This window comes from Condylostylus longicornis, unplaced genomic scaffold (assembly GCF_029603195.1).
Source record: "Condylostylus longicornis isolate FDR11 unplaced genomic scaffold, ASM2960319v2 ptg000100l, whole genome shotgun sequence".
Lineage (NCBI taxonomy): Eukaryota > Metazoa > Arthropoda > Insecta > Diptera > Dolichopodidae > Condylostylus > Condylostylus longicornis.
Window position 1 is genome coordinate 4,242,372 of NW_026578068.1, and position 14,609 is coordinate 4,256,980.

At 21.6% G+C, this 14,609-nt stretch overlaps 1 protein-coding gene across 1 annotated transcript in view; it reads left to right on the forward strand.

Moving 5' to 3' along the window:
* Window positions 1–14,609, forward strand: part of LOC129614070 (dystrophin, isoforms A/C/F/G/H-like) — a 94,655-nt gene that overhangs the window by 25,861 nt on the left and 54,185 nt on the right. Inside the window, exons 13-14 of the mRNA XM_055528458.1 lie at window positions 10,534–10,629; window positions 11,354–11,555. Of these exons, the coding sequence (XP_055384433.1) occupies window positions 10,534–10,629; window positions 11,354–11,555 (298 nt within the window). The remainder of the gene's footprint in view (window positions 1–10,533; window positions 10,630–11,353; window positions 11,556–14,609) is intronic.

Below are 14,609 nucleotides of genomic sequence, written 5' to 3' on the forward strand. Positions count from 1 at the left end.
ATTTATAAACCTTTTCTTATATATTTATAAACCTTTTCTTTTTGTAGTTCTTTTGTGCTTGAAAAAATTAAAAGTAAATTTTATTTCATGTGTCGAAAGCTATTGTTTACTTGATTTCCATTTTCTCCTTTTTCATTGACTAAGTCGTAATTATGTTAATGTATTTTAGGTTGCTAGATACGTGTTAAATATGTTTATTATAATTTAATTTATTTAAAAGTAAAAGTATTGAAATTTTTTGCTTGTATTATTAATTAATTTTAAAATAGTTTTAATAATTAAATTATCTAATGTAAAATTGTATAGTAAAAACGGTTTTTTAATGAAATAAGATAGGTATTTTAAAACCAGATATTTTTTTCAAACGGTATCATAGCTTTAAATTTTTGAGAATGTTCAGGAGACATTAAAATCTGTTTAATTAAATTATCACATATGTGTGTTTGTAAGTATAAATTTCTAGAATTTCATAATCAGAAAGTATATTCTGTTTCAATGCATGTCCTAATGGGTTTTAAAATACATCTAGAGTTTTCTATCAGAAAATAAACGATCCTTCACTGCTTTTTTTTGGTTGAAAGCTTAATTTTAAATAGCCATACAAAAAATATTCAATAAAAATAATTGCTAATTAGCCGCACATATTTTAAGCTTTCTAGGTGTCACTTAATGTATAAATTTCTAAAAGTTATTAATAATAATTTTATTTTACGCGTCTCTAAACGATATTTAAACAAAAATAAAATATAAAAATGCTTCATTTAATATCTCTAAAAATAAATATTTCAAAAATATTAGACAAAAAATTATTGAAAATGAGCAAAAAAAAAATTTTATTAATCACTACAGCCTTAGGAACTTTTCAAAATAATTGATATTCAATTAATTCTGTAGAAAGAATTACAAATCAGTATTTTTGGCTAAATTGATTTCACTTAGAAGGAATGTATTCAATGGAGCCTGAATAGTATCAGTACGTTTTGTTGACTTATGAATTTAAAGTAATCTAGAAGCATATATTTAATGTTTTAGAGAAATTTTAATTACTTAGATAATGTTAGATTAATGCAGTATTTAGACCAATATCTTAATGGGCTAACGTTATTAATGACAAAAATATAATTTAAGAATGAGAAGATTGATTACTTTTTAAAATAAACTAAAAAGTTTTCGATCTATTTTCGTACTACTTAGTGTTATAAACATCAGTCGCTGACTGGATCTAATTTTGTCCTGAATAAAGAAAGTTTTGTTTAAAAAGCATTATGAAATAAATATCATTCGCATAACAAGTAAAAAATTTGTGCTAAAATATTTGTATAATAAATTTAAAGAGTATTTTAAAATAAGAAAAATTTCAAATATTTTTTTTTATCTTTGGGTTAAGAGTAAAAATATTTATTTGAATTTTTACTCAAGACATTTTGTTTTTTGGGAGGAAAAACAAAAGAATTGGCCTTTGTTTTCTCCTTTAATATCATTTTTTTTCTTGCTTTTTATATTCTTCTAATATAATTATGGAGAATTCCAATTATTTACGTTGATACCTTGATAGTGAAAAAAATATATTTCATAAAATTTTAATTTTTAGTATAAATTTATATCGTGATCGGAACAAAACGCGTATTTTCGCGTATATTTTTAATTATTTGATTATTTCCAAGTTGTATAACACCTGATTTTAGTACGATTCAATATTAAAAAGAGAAGACTATCGTTGTGATTAACAATTTCAAATAAAATTAAATAAAAAAAAATACCAAAATGTTTTTATCTAATGCAATTAAATCTTTGGATGTTAGCGGTTCAAAATCTCGCTTATCAACAACTAAATCATTAGAGGTTCCTACAAGTCATAAGTCGCATCGTGCACGTCGACCTACTCCAATTTATGTTAGTGTTTTCGAAGTTTTATAAGTTAAAAAAAATTTCTTTCCTGACTTCCTCTTTTTGTCTCTTATACTTCTATTTATTATCAAATATTATCTATCTCTTTCTTTTATTATCACTTTATGTGTAAAATTTATAGTGCTTAAAGGTTTATTCACACTTTTTTCTCGTTTGTATTAATAAATGACGTCATCAATGTTTACTCGCGGTTTTTGTTTTTTTTTTCTTTTTTATTTACAAAAAAATTCTAAATTTAAAATGTTTTTGTTACTTGTAGTTTTTTTTTGTTACTATTTTTAAAATTTTCTTTTCTTTTTTCATGTACATACAACTTGCGTATATTATGAGTTTCTTTGAATGGTGGTTTATGAAAATATTTTTATTTTTTTTTATTAAAAATAATTGTTTTATGATGAAATGGCATGCAAATTGGTAATTTTCGTATAATGATGAGTGATTTTCTTTTGAAATTATAATAAAGAATATAAATTTATTTTATTATAACGGATATAAAGAATGTTGTAATGTGTGTACCAAAAAATGTATATATAACAATAATGCAAAACATAAAAGAGAAACTATTTGATTTATTTTCCAATTTGTTAAAAGGACTGATTTGTGCAGATTGTTAATAGTATAAATAACTGCTTATATTCTTAATTTGCAGTTGATTCGCATTATAGCATATAGATGCTTAATTAACAAATTTGATGCAGCTAGCTTTATTTCGTTTATAATAGCCACCCTAACCAGGATATATATAAGACAAAATTGAACATATGTCTGCTTAAATTTATTAAACCACTAAGATGTAGGATATAAAAATATTTTGTTACAAATTTCCATCTCTAATTTTAGATCATAAAGCATTTTTTTAAAATTAAAAAATTTTCTATACTTATAAATCATCGTAAAAATACTTATTACTTAAAAAAAAAATTTCTCACGTTTATAAATTTAGAATTTTTTTATGTCTCTGTTTTAAAGCTTTGGAATGAGCCATGGATGAAAACTATATTTAGTCTGAAAATGAATGAAGTTCTAAAATGTAGTTTATTTTTTTCTAACAATTTTCAAATATTGTAACATACTTGTAAAATACTTGAAGATGGTCTATTGCGGTATTGTAAAAGAAATATTCCAATGTAATTTTCTTAAATAGTTAAATTTAAATAATTTAATTTAAGTTAAATTATCAATAATTATTTTCTTAAATAGTTAAAAATGTTAATAAACAATAATTGAATAGTATTTTTAATCCTGATGAAGGTAATCATCGCTTTTAAATCAAAATAATATTTATTGTAGTTAGTTGAGTGATAGTTAAAATTAACAATGACCAATCATTCATATTTAAAAAAAAAAATTTAATCTAAATCCTAATCAAATAAATTTTTCTTTATAAACAAATTAAATTTTAAATATAGTAATCAATTAATCTCTAACAAAAGAAAGTCATAAATTTCCTAAACTATAAGTGAAAATTCCTGTTTTTTTTTTTTGAAAAAATTTTTGCATATATTTGGGCTGAGACAATTTTAATTTTTCGTTTCCAGTAATTCTTTTTTATTTAGTATTATTAATTTTTCTTGCTTTATGAAATTTTTGATTTTCTTATTTTTGATCACCTGTAAGAAAAATTATTCTGTATGTATGTATGTGTGAGTACGATATATGTATTTTAGAGAAAATTTTTTTCTTCCAGAAAATCTTTTATTCATATTTGTTTTAAAGCATAGTAAAAAAAAAACGTTTTTTTTTTTTTTTTGGCAAATTTTCAAGATTATCTTTCATTAGTATGTCAATCATATGGTTGACCAAGTTGATAATAAATTTTATTTAAATTTGAAAAAAAGAACAATATTATTATCTCTTCAGTTAAAAATTATTAAAATTTTCCTTTCCTTCTAAAATATTTGGTTGAGAACATTCGTTCTTCCTTCTTCAAATTTAATTTATTAAGATCATTTTTTATTTTGTTTGAAAATAAAAAAATGTGTCATACATATATAAGAATGCTATCATTTATAATTTTTTGTTCTTTGAACAATCAAAAAAATTTTCACGTGCAAAAAATGATGAAAATATGGGTTACGAGTGAAATATTTTTATTCCGAAAATTAATAAATTCTAAAATATTTGATATAATAAATTAAATTTGAAAAAAAAATTGAATTTTATGTACATTGCTGTGTAATTATACACGCTTATACATTTGTACATTTGTATACTATTTATACATACATACTTATAGTGTGTGTATAAAAAAAATTAAAAATTTAAAAAAAAAACATCTGGAAATCAATGAAATTTTGAAATTTTAAAATGTTTTTAATATTTTTTATTTTTCAATTTTTTAGAGTTGTCAAAATGAGCATTCAAAGTTAAAACAGAAATGTCAATCAATCATATTATGCGTATATTATGTAGCTATATTAAATATAAATTGAATTTGGTTTGGCGGGTATTGGTTTTGAAAGTATTTAAAATATGTTTTTTTTTTTATATTTAAAGTGTTTTGACTTAATTGTGTTTTTAAAAAAAAATTTGAAATTTGTAGTCGATAGATTAGTATTTTTGATTAAATTTATTAAAATATTTCAAAATATCATACACATTTTATATTTTACATATGTGTATGTATGTATATGTAAATTTTAATTTTTTTTTACATTATGCAAATGGATGTTAAAATACTTTAAAATTTTCCTAGATTTTATTTTCTTTTTTTAAAAAAGTTCATTCAATTCATATTATCTATAAATCTGCGTTGAAACTTCTATATTTACTTTTCAAGTATATATTGAAGAACTTATTCAACTGTGGCATTTTTTAAACGTTAATACGCAGTATAATTTATTTATCCTGCTCCAAAAGAAAATTATAGAAAAGTTAAAATACTTTTAGAAAAAGAAAATATTAAAAAGTTAAAAATCTTCCATTTTCACATAGAAGTTTCATTTATTTATTGCCTTTTTTTCATTTATCTATCCTCAATGTGAAATTTAGCCTCAATATATAACAAAATTCATTATAGTATGTTTAGTTGGTAACACCCTTCTGTTTATATTATAAAATAATATATATAAAATATACAAAATAATATGAAAAAATGATGAGTGGGAATCAGGGAAAATAAAATGAAATCAAATACAATTGCTTCAATCATCCTAAGGAGAAAGCTATATTTATAGTGACCCATATATAAACATACATACATATATGTACATATATTTTTATTATAAAATGTTTGATGTCCCTAAGCTTTAATTTTAATCTGTTTAAAAATTTTTAATTTTCACAATTTTTTTTTATAAATATGAATAAATTTTCCATATTCTGACAAAAGAAATATATATTTATATATGTATATATTCATATATATATTTTTAATAAAAATAAAGCAGTTGTTCTGACATAAATCCATTAAAATGCTAAAGACTATGTCTAAAATTAAACATAAAATTAAATTTTTTGTTTCATATAAGAATTTCGAATTATATTTTTAGTTTTTATTATGAAAAAATATTAATTTAATTTATGATTTATTTATAATTAAAAAACAACACATTTTTCGGGTGGTCGTGTGCTTTATTCTCTACTTCCTATAATTTTAAAATAATAAAATTTGGTTAACATTATTTAGGTTTTATCAATTTTGTATTCGATATTTTGTACATGTACGTGTTTACACACATTAATAATATGTTTCTGTTTTTGGAACAAAACCAAAATTTATATGATAAGCTATTTTAAGTAATAAAAATTTTTTTTCTTTTAATTTTTAAACATACTTTATGTTCATATTTTATTTTTAATTTATTACTTTAAATTATTAAATTATTTTATGAGTGAAAATTTTGGTTTTAGTATCGCGGTTTTTATTATGTTTACTTTTTTCTTAAAATGAAAGATCCAATTGCATATTAAAAGTAATAATAATCACCATCGTTTAAATACATATATGTTAAAAATATTAAAATTAAATTCATTTTATAGTGCAATGTAAAATTAGGGCAATGTAACATTTTCGGGTTTTATAAGAAAAAAAGTCGAACAAGCGAATTGATTTATATTTTGTGACGTTTTATTTTTGAATGGCACGAGAAATTTTTATTGAATACCATTTCTTACGTTGAACACATTAAAATAAAGAAGTTTTCAAAATTAATTTAAAAATGCGAATAATATGTGGCAAACTTCTTTCTCAAATCAGCCATTATAACTGTTTATTAAAGTATTTCACCATTCTTTATGTAATTTCTTCCTCTAAAACAGTGTGCCATTTAATTTCTAATATAACAAGGTTTTTTTTTGGATAGAATAAAATTTTAACATCTTACCTCGAAACAACTTTGCGAATATTTTTTCCTTGTCTAAAAGTTCGCTATATTTTGAAAGTATATTTATAAAAATCCTGTGTCTCATAGGTTCATGTAAACAAATGTTTTCCTTACTCTACACAACTTTTTATACAGTCGACTTTGTTACAAAATAAATTTAATTTTTAATTGTAATTGTAATGTAGTTGTAAATTGAACGGCGTTGATATTGTCTATATGTTCAGTTTTGGACAATGATCGCCGATAACATTTCCCGGTTCGTCGAATTGAAAAATCATCAGTACGTTCGAACTGTATCCACATACAACAAACAATTTCAAATTTGATTTTGAAGGCGAACGATCTGATACATGTTAATTTTTCGATTTAGCAATTTGTATACTTATTTTCTAGTTTTGCAAATGAATTTTTAATTGAACACTTTAATTTTAACTTTAATTTCAAGAAATTCCATTATATCGAGTAAAATATTGTTAGTTATTCTTTACGTTTTCCTTTCTCAGAATTACAAAATTTTATCGATAACTTAACAAACACTTTGCGCTTCATGTTAATTAATTTTTAAAATTCTTAAATTTTTTGAAGATTTATTTCATTATAATTAAAATAATTTTAATTTAATTCTGATTTTAAATTTTTTAAATCCTCTTATTAAATTATTACCCTCCTGTTGTTTTGGTAATAAAATGTATTTTAAAATAATTAATTTTAATTTTTGTAAAATAATTTTTGCTTTCGGGAATTTTTATATTTTAATTGTTCCCGAGTAGACATTAAATTAGACTGCGATGACAATCACACGAAAAGAAATATAAAAAAAAAATTTATGATTTTATTTTCAGCGATGTCTAAAATCTTTCCACCCGCTGCCACTCATTTTAAGAGGATTTTGAAAAATTCTTTAATTCTGTCGTTTTTCATCATTTTTTTTTTATTTTTTCGTTTGTATTATTTTACGTGATGACCTTTCTTTTTATATAATTTATTGAATTTTCGTTAAGAAATTAATCGAATATTGTTAAAATATACTGAGAAATTATTCCTTAAAATAGAATTGAAACAACAAAAGACTTAAGAAGTACAAAAAAAAAAAAGAATAAAAAAACAAAACAAGTGATTTCGGAAAATTATTTTTCAGTCAAGAAATTGAAAAGTTAAGTGAAAGTTTAAAAATAAACTTTCTTTCAGTGTGAATAAATTTAAAACAAAGGCAAATTCGTTAATGTACAATATATGCATAGCCAAAATATTGGAAATGTTGGAACAGATTAAGTTCCAAAATCTAAAACTTTCAGAATTTTTGTCTTCTACAATTACAACTCATTAATTGAATTCAAATCAAATTATGACATTATTCGTAGTGGTTAAGTGAATCTAATTTGATTTCGGCACCGATGTACTTAATGTAAATGTTGTCGTTTTATAAAACTTATAAACGTTGTAGGATCCAATAATATAGATGAGATTTTAATAGTGGTTTTCAAAAGCCCATCATATTTTATTTGGATATGGTTTTTCAGAAATTATATACAGAGGCGTATTACAAAATAAAATGCCAATTCATTTTATTTGGATATGATTATAAGTAATTAAGGAAAGGAGTCAAATTAGAAAAAAAAAAAATTGAATACGGAGCGAATGTTTTAAATTGCATATTAGTTTGTAATCAATTGCCATTTACCAGAATTTATCTAATGTTGAAATCAAATTTCAACTTATTTGAAAATATTACTGGGTGCAGTAGTGTAGCTACTTCAACTGTGATTCTACAGAAGAAAATTTTTACAATCAAATAATGTAAAAGGTTTTACTAATAAACAATTTTCTTCAAACCTTCAGTACATTTTAAATTACAAAATTATCCAAAAATTTTACCACAAAGTATTTGTGTAAAAAAACAAAAAAATATGAATAAAATAATGAAAAAAAAAAAAATTTTTTTTTACAACCCTACTCAAATTTTTGTATTGAACTCAAATTTTTTATTTGATTTTTGCATGATAAAATGTCATTTAGTTTTATGTACATATATAATTTTTATAAATATTAAATTTACATTTGACTGAATTGAAATTATGTTTTTTTGATTAAATTAATCAATATAGCTTTAAGTTAAATCAATATAATCAACCCTTCGTATATTGTTATTAAAATGTTCAAGTTCAATTTGAATTAAAATTAAAGTTATATTTTGTGTATACAAGAGGGTAAAATTAAATGTGAGAAGATTGTATTAAAGGCAATATTATTGAATAAATTATATAAGCATAATTTATTCATTTATGAAATCTTATAACAATTTTCGAATTAAAAATTTAATAATTTTTTTAATTATAATTTAGTGTGCAATATGCAATGTGTACATATTTATGTAAATATGTGGTAAATTTTAAAATACACTTAGATAATAACAGTTTTGATGTCTTCATTTACTTTGACCCATTTTAAATTGTAATATTACATTTATAATATTATTGTTGATTATATTTTTTCATACATATGTATGTATGTATATTTTCGACTTTAATCACTAAGTCATTATATAGTAAATCATCAACTATTTTACATAATACAAACATAGACTTTTATATTGACTACAAGATTTATATTACTTGTGGCTATATGAAATTTTCCTTTTCTTAAATTCTTATATACATAATATGCATAAGTTTTCTTAAATCGCGGAAATTCTTTTAAAGATTTTCTCCACATTTTTTTTTAAATCGGACAAAGAAAAAAACCAAAAACACAGAACTCTTCTGTTTTTTTTTTTTTTTGTTGTTTTTTCAAAATAATTTTTAGAATAGAAGAGGAAAAACAAAATTAAAAAAAAACTGAATTTCAAAAAAAAATTTTTTTTTTTTTGGTTTACAGACGATTCACTTATTTAGTCAGTTTATGCCGAATTTTCCTCTTAAAAGCGTGTAAAGTCGCGACCTCACTGAAAAATTTTCAATTTTGTGTCTCGGGAACGACAAGAAAAAAACAAAAAAAAAAAAAAACAAGAAAAAAGCGAATGAAATAAATAAAAACAATTGAAAGAAAATTGAGAATAAATTTATTGTGTATATAAGAATAAAGTGAAAGTGTGTAGAGTTTTTAAAAATATATTTTAAAAGAAACGCGATTGTCTAAATAAATAAAGAAAAACTATATACATGCAAGTGCGGGTGTTACACTTCTATTTTGTTTTCTTTTTCCTATTTTTATTTACATATTTCCATGTCGCTAACATATAATTATTTTGTATTGTAAAATTTATTTTAATAATATATTGATTTCGTATTCAAATTAAATTTTTTGATCATTTGAGATCATTTAGAGTTGTTGTTAGAATTTTCTTATATTTAAAGTAGAGTACATTTGAAGTTGATTGAATTTTAGTAAATTTCAAGTTTTAATAAAGCAATGCTATGTACAAAAATTAGGTAAGCATTTAAATCAAATAAAATTTAAACAAATTGTTGAATGATAGACACGGTTCTGTAGGTATCATTTATGTGTACGACAACTTTAAAATGGTGGGTACGTAAATCCAATACTAATTTGATATTTAATGCAAATTAATGAAAACTTATTTAATGCTTGATAATGCTGAAAACTTGATTTTTTTTAAGTTTATTTGCAGTTTGCTCTGAATTTTTTCTTATATAAAATTAAAATTGTATTTAACAGTAGGGATAAAAAAAAGGTGCGTTAGAGTTGCATAAATTTAAAATTTAAGAAAATAGAAAAACAGTAGAATCTATCTGTCAGACGGAATTTAATTCTGTAATCTTATAGAGATTCTATTTCTGTATTATAGACACTTTTGAAGGGGAGATTTATTAAAAAGGTTGAAAACAAGAAATCCACTTGTCTCAAAAACTGTGGAAATTGCTCATAATACCCACAGTTCAAATATTCAATCAAATCAACTTTGTATTTATGTGTTCTTGTAGTTCATGAATTGGAACATACAAACATATCTATAAATTATTCACTTCAGCAATTGTCCATTAAATAAAAGATGTAAATGAAAATCTTTAAGTGATTTTTTATTTACTTTCTTACCTTTTCAATTATTTTGTGTATTTTTATAGTTTTACATGAAGTAAAAACTAGAAATCCACTTATCTCGAAAACTGTTGGAATTGTTAATTTTCATTTGAAGAATTGAAATTGTTTTTTGTCTTATTGCTTTCTCCGTAAAATTTTATAATTTAAATTTTTAACTTTGTTAAAATTTTAAAAATTTGTTATTTATTTAATTTATTTTTATTTTTCTTTTTATTTTTGGGGAAAATTCAAAAATTTAAAGGATCGTCGAGACGATTTAAAATTGGCATTTAATGCTGTTGGAAAATCAAAAAATTCAACAACAAAAAATAAAAAAGCTTATGACGCTTTGGAAAAGGTAAGTTTATTTAATTTAATTTTTTTTTATTTTTGTGTTTTAATAGAAATTTTTGGTATTAATGTTAAAATGTTTATTTATTTTAAAAAATCGTTTAAACTATTGAACATCTGGTTATATAAAATTTAATTTTTTTCTATTTTTTCTATTTCGAAGTGAGCTAATTTTTTATGTATAGAACTCTTGAAAATACACAAAAATATTATACAAAGAAATAATTAAATTTTTTTATTGTACTAAGAAAAAATGTGTGTTTTGTAATAATTTTTATATATGTACAAAGATATTAGAAATACAAAGTATATAAATACCATTTATTACATAAACTAATTCATGCATATTGTGTATTTCATTTGATTTTTTATGAAAATATTAATTTATTTTTGTAAACTTACTTAATATTACTTACTTATTTCTGTATACTTACTTAATTAAGATTTTTACAATAATATAAAATATGTAGTGGAATTAAATGTTTATTTAATTATTTAGAGCAATTATTTTTAGTTGATTCAATCAAATTTAACACAAAAATTAAGAAACAAGTATAATTACTTAGTTAGATACTAATATTTTTATATGTTATTATATACATCATAATATATTTATTTTATTTCGTCCAAAAAATTTAATATCTTTAAAATATTATTTCAAAAATATTTATTATTTCAAAATTTTTATTTAATTATTGTAATAATTTGATTTTTTTATTTAAAATTATAAGGCAAAAAGAGATTTAGCAATACATTCAGATTCTGTTGAAACTTCATTAGCAAATTTACAATACGAACACGAAATCGAAGAAGATCAAAGATTTGAAAAACAATTAACTGAAGGTGAATTAATATTAAATGCTATGAATATATCATCAAAACCGTCATCATCATCATTAAAAGAAATGGATCATGTAACATCAGCAAGAAGAAGTAAGTACACAATTAAATTTTCCAAAATTGCATAATTTTAGGAAAAAATCCATTTTAATTTCAAATTTCAATTAAATTTTTATTAGTTTTTCTTATTATCATATTAACCCTCTCAGTACCGACTTACAAATAACTTGTTACGAAAATTTGTGTGATTTTTGAAAAAATCAAAATATTCGCTTTAATACGCTATTTTTCGCGTACAGAAGTATTTCTCTCACTCTTTCAATTCTGTTATTCGTTCTTTCTTCTGTTCAGTGAATTAAAAATGAACCGCGTTTGTTTAAGTACTTGTATTTTAATAATTTAATTAATTTTAAATAATTTGTTCAAAATAATCACAATAAACTGTCAAATTGCTTCAAATAGCTACGAAAACGTTTCTTATACTCAAAAACCAAGACTGGTGATTAATATTAAAAACTATTCACTACTATCTGAAAAATCAAAAATTTATAGGTGTGTGTATATAGAATTTAAAGTGACTTTCTCTAACAAATATTCTATTTTTTTTATTTTGATTTTACATACACAATATACAATGGAAGCAATAATAAAAACTATAGTATTCACCCTGCCTTTAAATAAATACAACAGAAAATTTATTTCGTGTTCTGGTGCAATGTATTTTATTTTGATAATGACCAGTCAGGTGAGATTTTGTTTTTTTTTTTTGTATTTTTCCTATCTGAGATTGATGTATCCCAATAAAATTTTCTAACATTTTATATCGTTTTTCTTTTTAATTTTTATTCAACTACTTCAAGTTTTGGGGTGGGTACTTTTCTATTTACGGTGTATATATTAAACGTAAAAGGTTTAATTACTTAACAAATATCATTCTTAAAGCTTTAATAGTTTGTCTAATATAATGCAGTATCGTATTATGTTGATGAGTTTTTATAATATCTGTACATTATATACAAATGTGTAATATAATCTAACAAAAGAGGAAAATTTTTTTAAAAGCAGGGGAGAGTTTCTTTCTTTTTTTTTCCAAATTTTTATTGATGATAGAAATAAAAAGTGAATAAGGAAGAAAAACATTAATAAATTTGCTGGCCGACACATAAAATTTCGTTATTTCTATTATACTTTCCTATGTTATAAATAAATATATATGTATGTATATATTATGTAAAAGTAAAATTAACAGATTACCTTGATAAAAATTTAGAAAGTAGAAAAAAAAAATGAAATTATTCACATATTATTGATTTTTATTACACGCCCTTATAACTCGATAGTGTATACACATACTTTCTATTCTTCTAAGTGAATATTTGAAAATTATCAAATGATAATTAAACTATTATATTCACTTACGTTAGTTTGTAGAAGTCATGAATAAAGGTTATTTAGTTAGAGATATTTAAGTAGTTAAATTGTTCGAAACAATGTAATAAAAATGGATATTAAAACGAACTGGTACGAAATAATATAAAAATCGTATATATAGAGCGCAAATTAAAGTTTAAGTAAAGAAAGTCGAGAATTGGCACCAAATATTTTCGAAAAATTTCATAAAATTTATTATTTAAGATTGTTCGTAAAACCAAAGCTCGTTCGCAATAAAATTTAAAAACAAGACATGTACAACATTAATAAGAACCCAGTTAATTTTATTTTGGGAAAAGGAATTTCAAAATAAAATTTTATTTACAATCCTACATTCAATTAGAAACTCTAAAATTTATAAAGAAAAGATAAGATATTTTACACGCTATCGTTCCATATTTTTATATGAACTAAAAACTTAAATATTACGTTGTTTATCATGGTATTAAAATTAATGGAAATAATATAAAGTAAACAATAAATAGTTGGGAATTTTGCATTAGAAATTTTATCGAAAGAAAATTTTAAATTTTCTTTTATTAGAATTTAATTAATTGCTACATGTTTTATAGAAGACATGTCCTTCTTTATAAATAAATGAATATTTGTAAAATATATTAAAATAACGTTAAATGATGTGATTATAACTGTGTGAAAAATATTACGAACCTCTCTCTATAATTCGAATGCTATTTTAATGCAATATTCTATATAAAAAATTTTCCTCTTGTTGAAATGAAAATATTTCTAATATATTTAAAAAATTTTAGGCTTGAATTTATTTTTAAAAGTAGGGCTCACTGTTACATATAATTTTTAATTATTGCAAATTAGATTTATATTTTTAATGACAAAATATTTATGCAATTATTGTGAAAAGAATTCGACAATATAAATATTGAGAAATTATGTAAGTCATTGTTTTGAAAGAGATCTTTCATATAAACAAAAGTAGTTCAACAAGTAATAGGCAATAGTTTTCAACTTTTTTAATTATTTCATAAATTGATTGCAGTTTTTGTTCTAATGGAGGTTATTTTATTCAACCATACAGATATTCCCGTTAAAAAAAATTTTTTTTTTTTTTACTAAAACTACAATTAAATTTAGAAAAATTCAGTTCAGAAATTTTTCCAACTATCTTTAACATCTTAAATTTTCATTGTACTCTTTAATTTTTACAAAAAAAAAATCATTTAATTTACATAATATCATGTTTGTTTGTGTAATTATACCATTTAAAATTTTTTACAGCAAAGTTACTCTTTTCAATCGTAAACCTATTAAAATTATATAACTGTTATAATAACATTATTATAGCATGTATATTTGTAATATCAAGATGTAGTAGTATTAAGATATAGCAAAGTTTTTAAATACTATAAAAATTATTAAAAAGTTTCAAAAAAAAAAAATCCTTTAAAACTATTTTGTTAAAATTAGTATAACATGAAGAACTTTAATAATTTGCAAACATATTTTCATTTTTAATCTTTTTGATACAATTTTTATGTCATTTTCTTCTACATTCAATTATACATGTATATAAATATGTAATTTCCCTCTTGTCTTTTATAGACTACGACTTTGTCTTTTATTTCATTCAAAATATTGTAAAGAATAAGTACAGAAAAGATATAGAAACAAGAGCTGAAAAAATCCTTTTACTAAAATGTTTTGTTTCAACATTTTTTTTTTGATTTCTTGTCTTTTTTT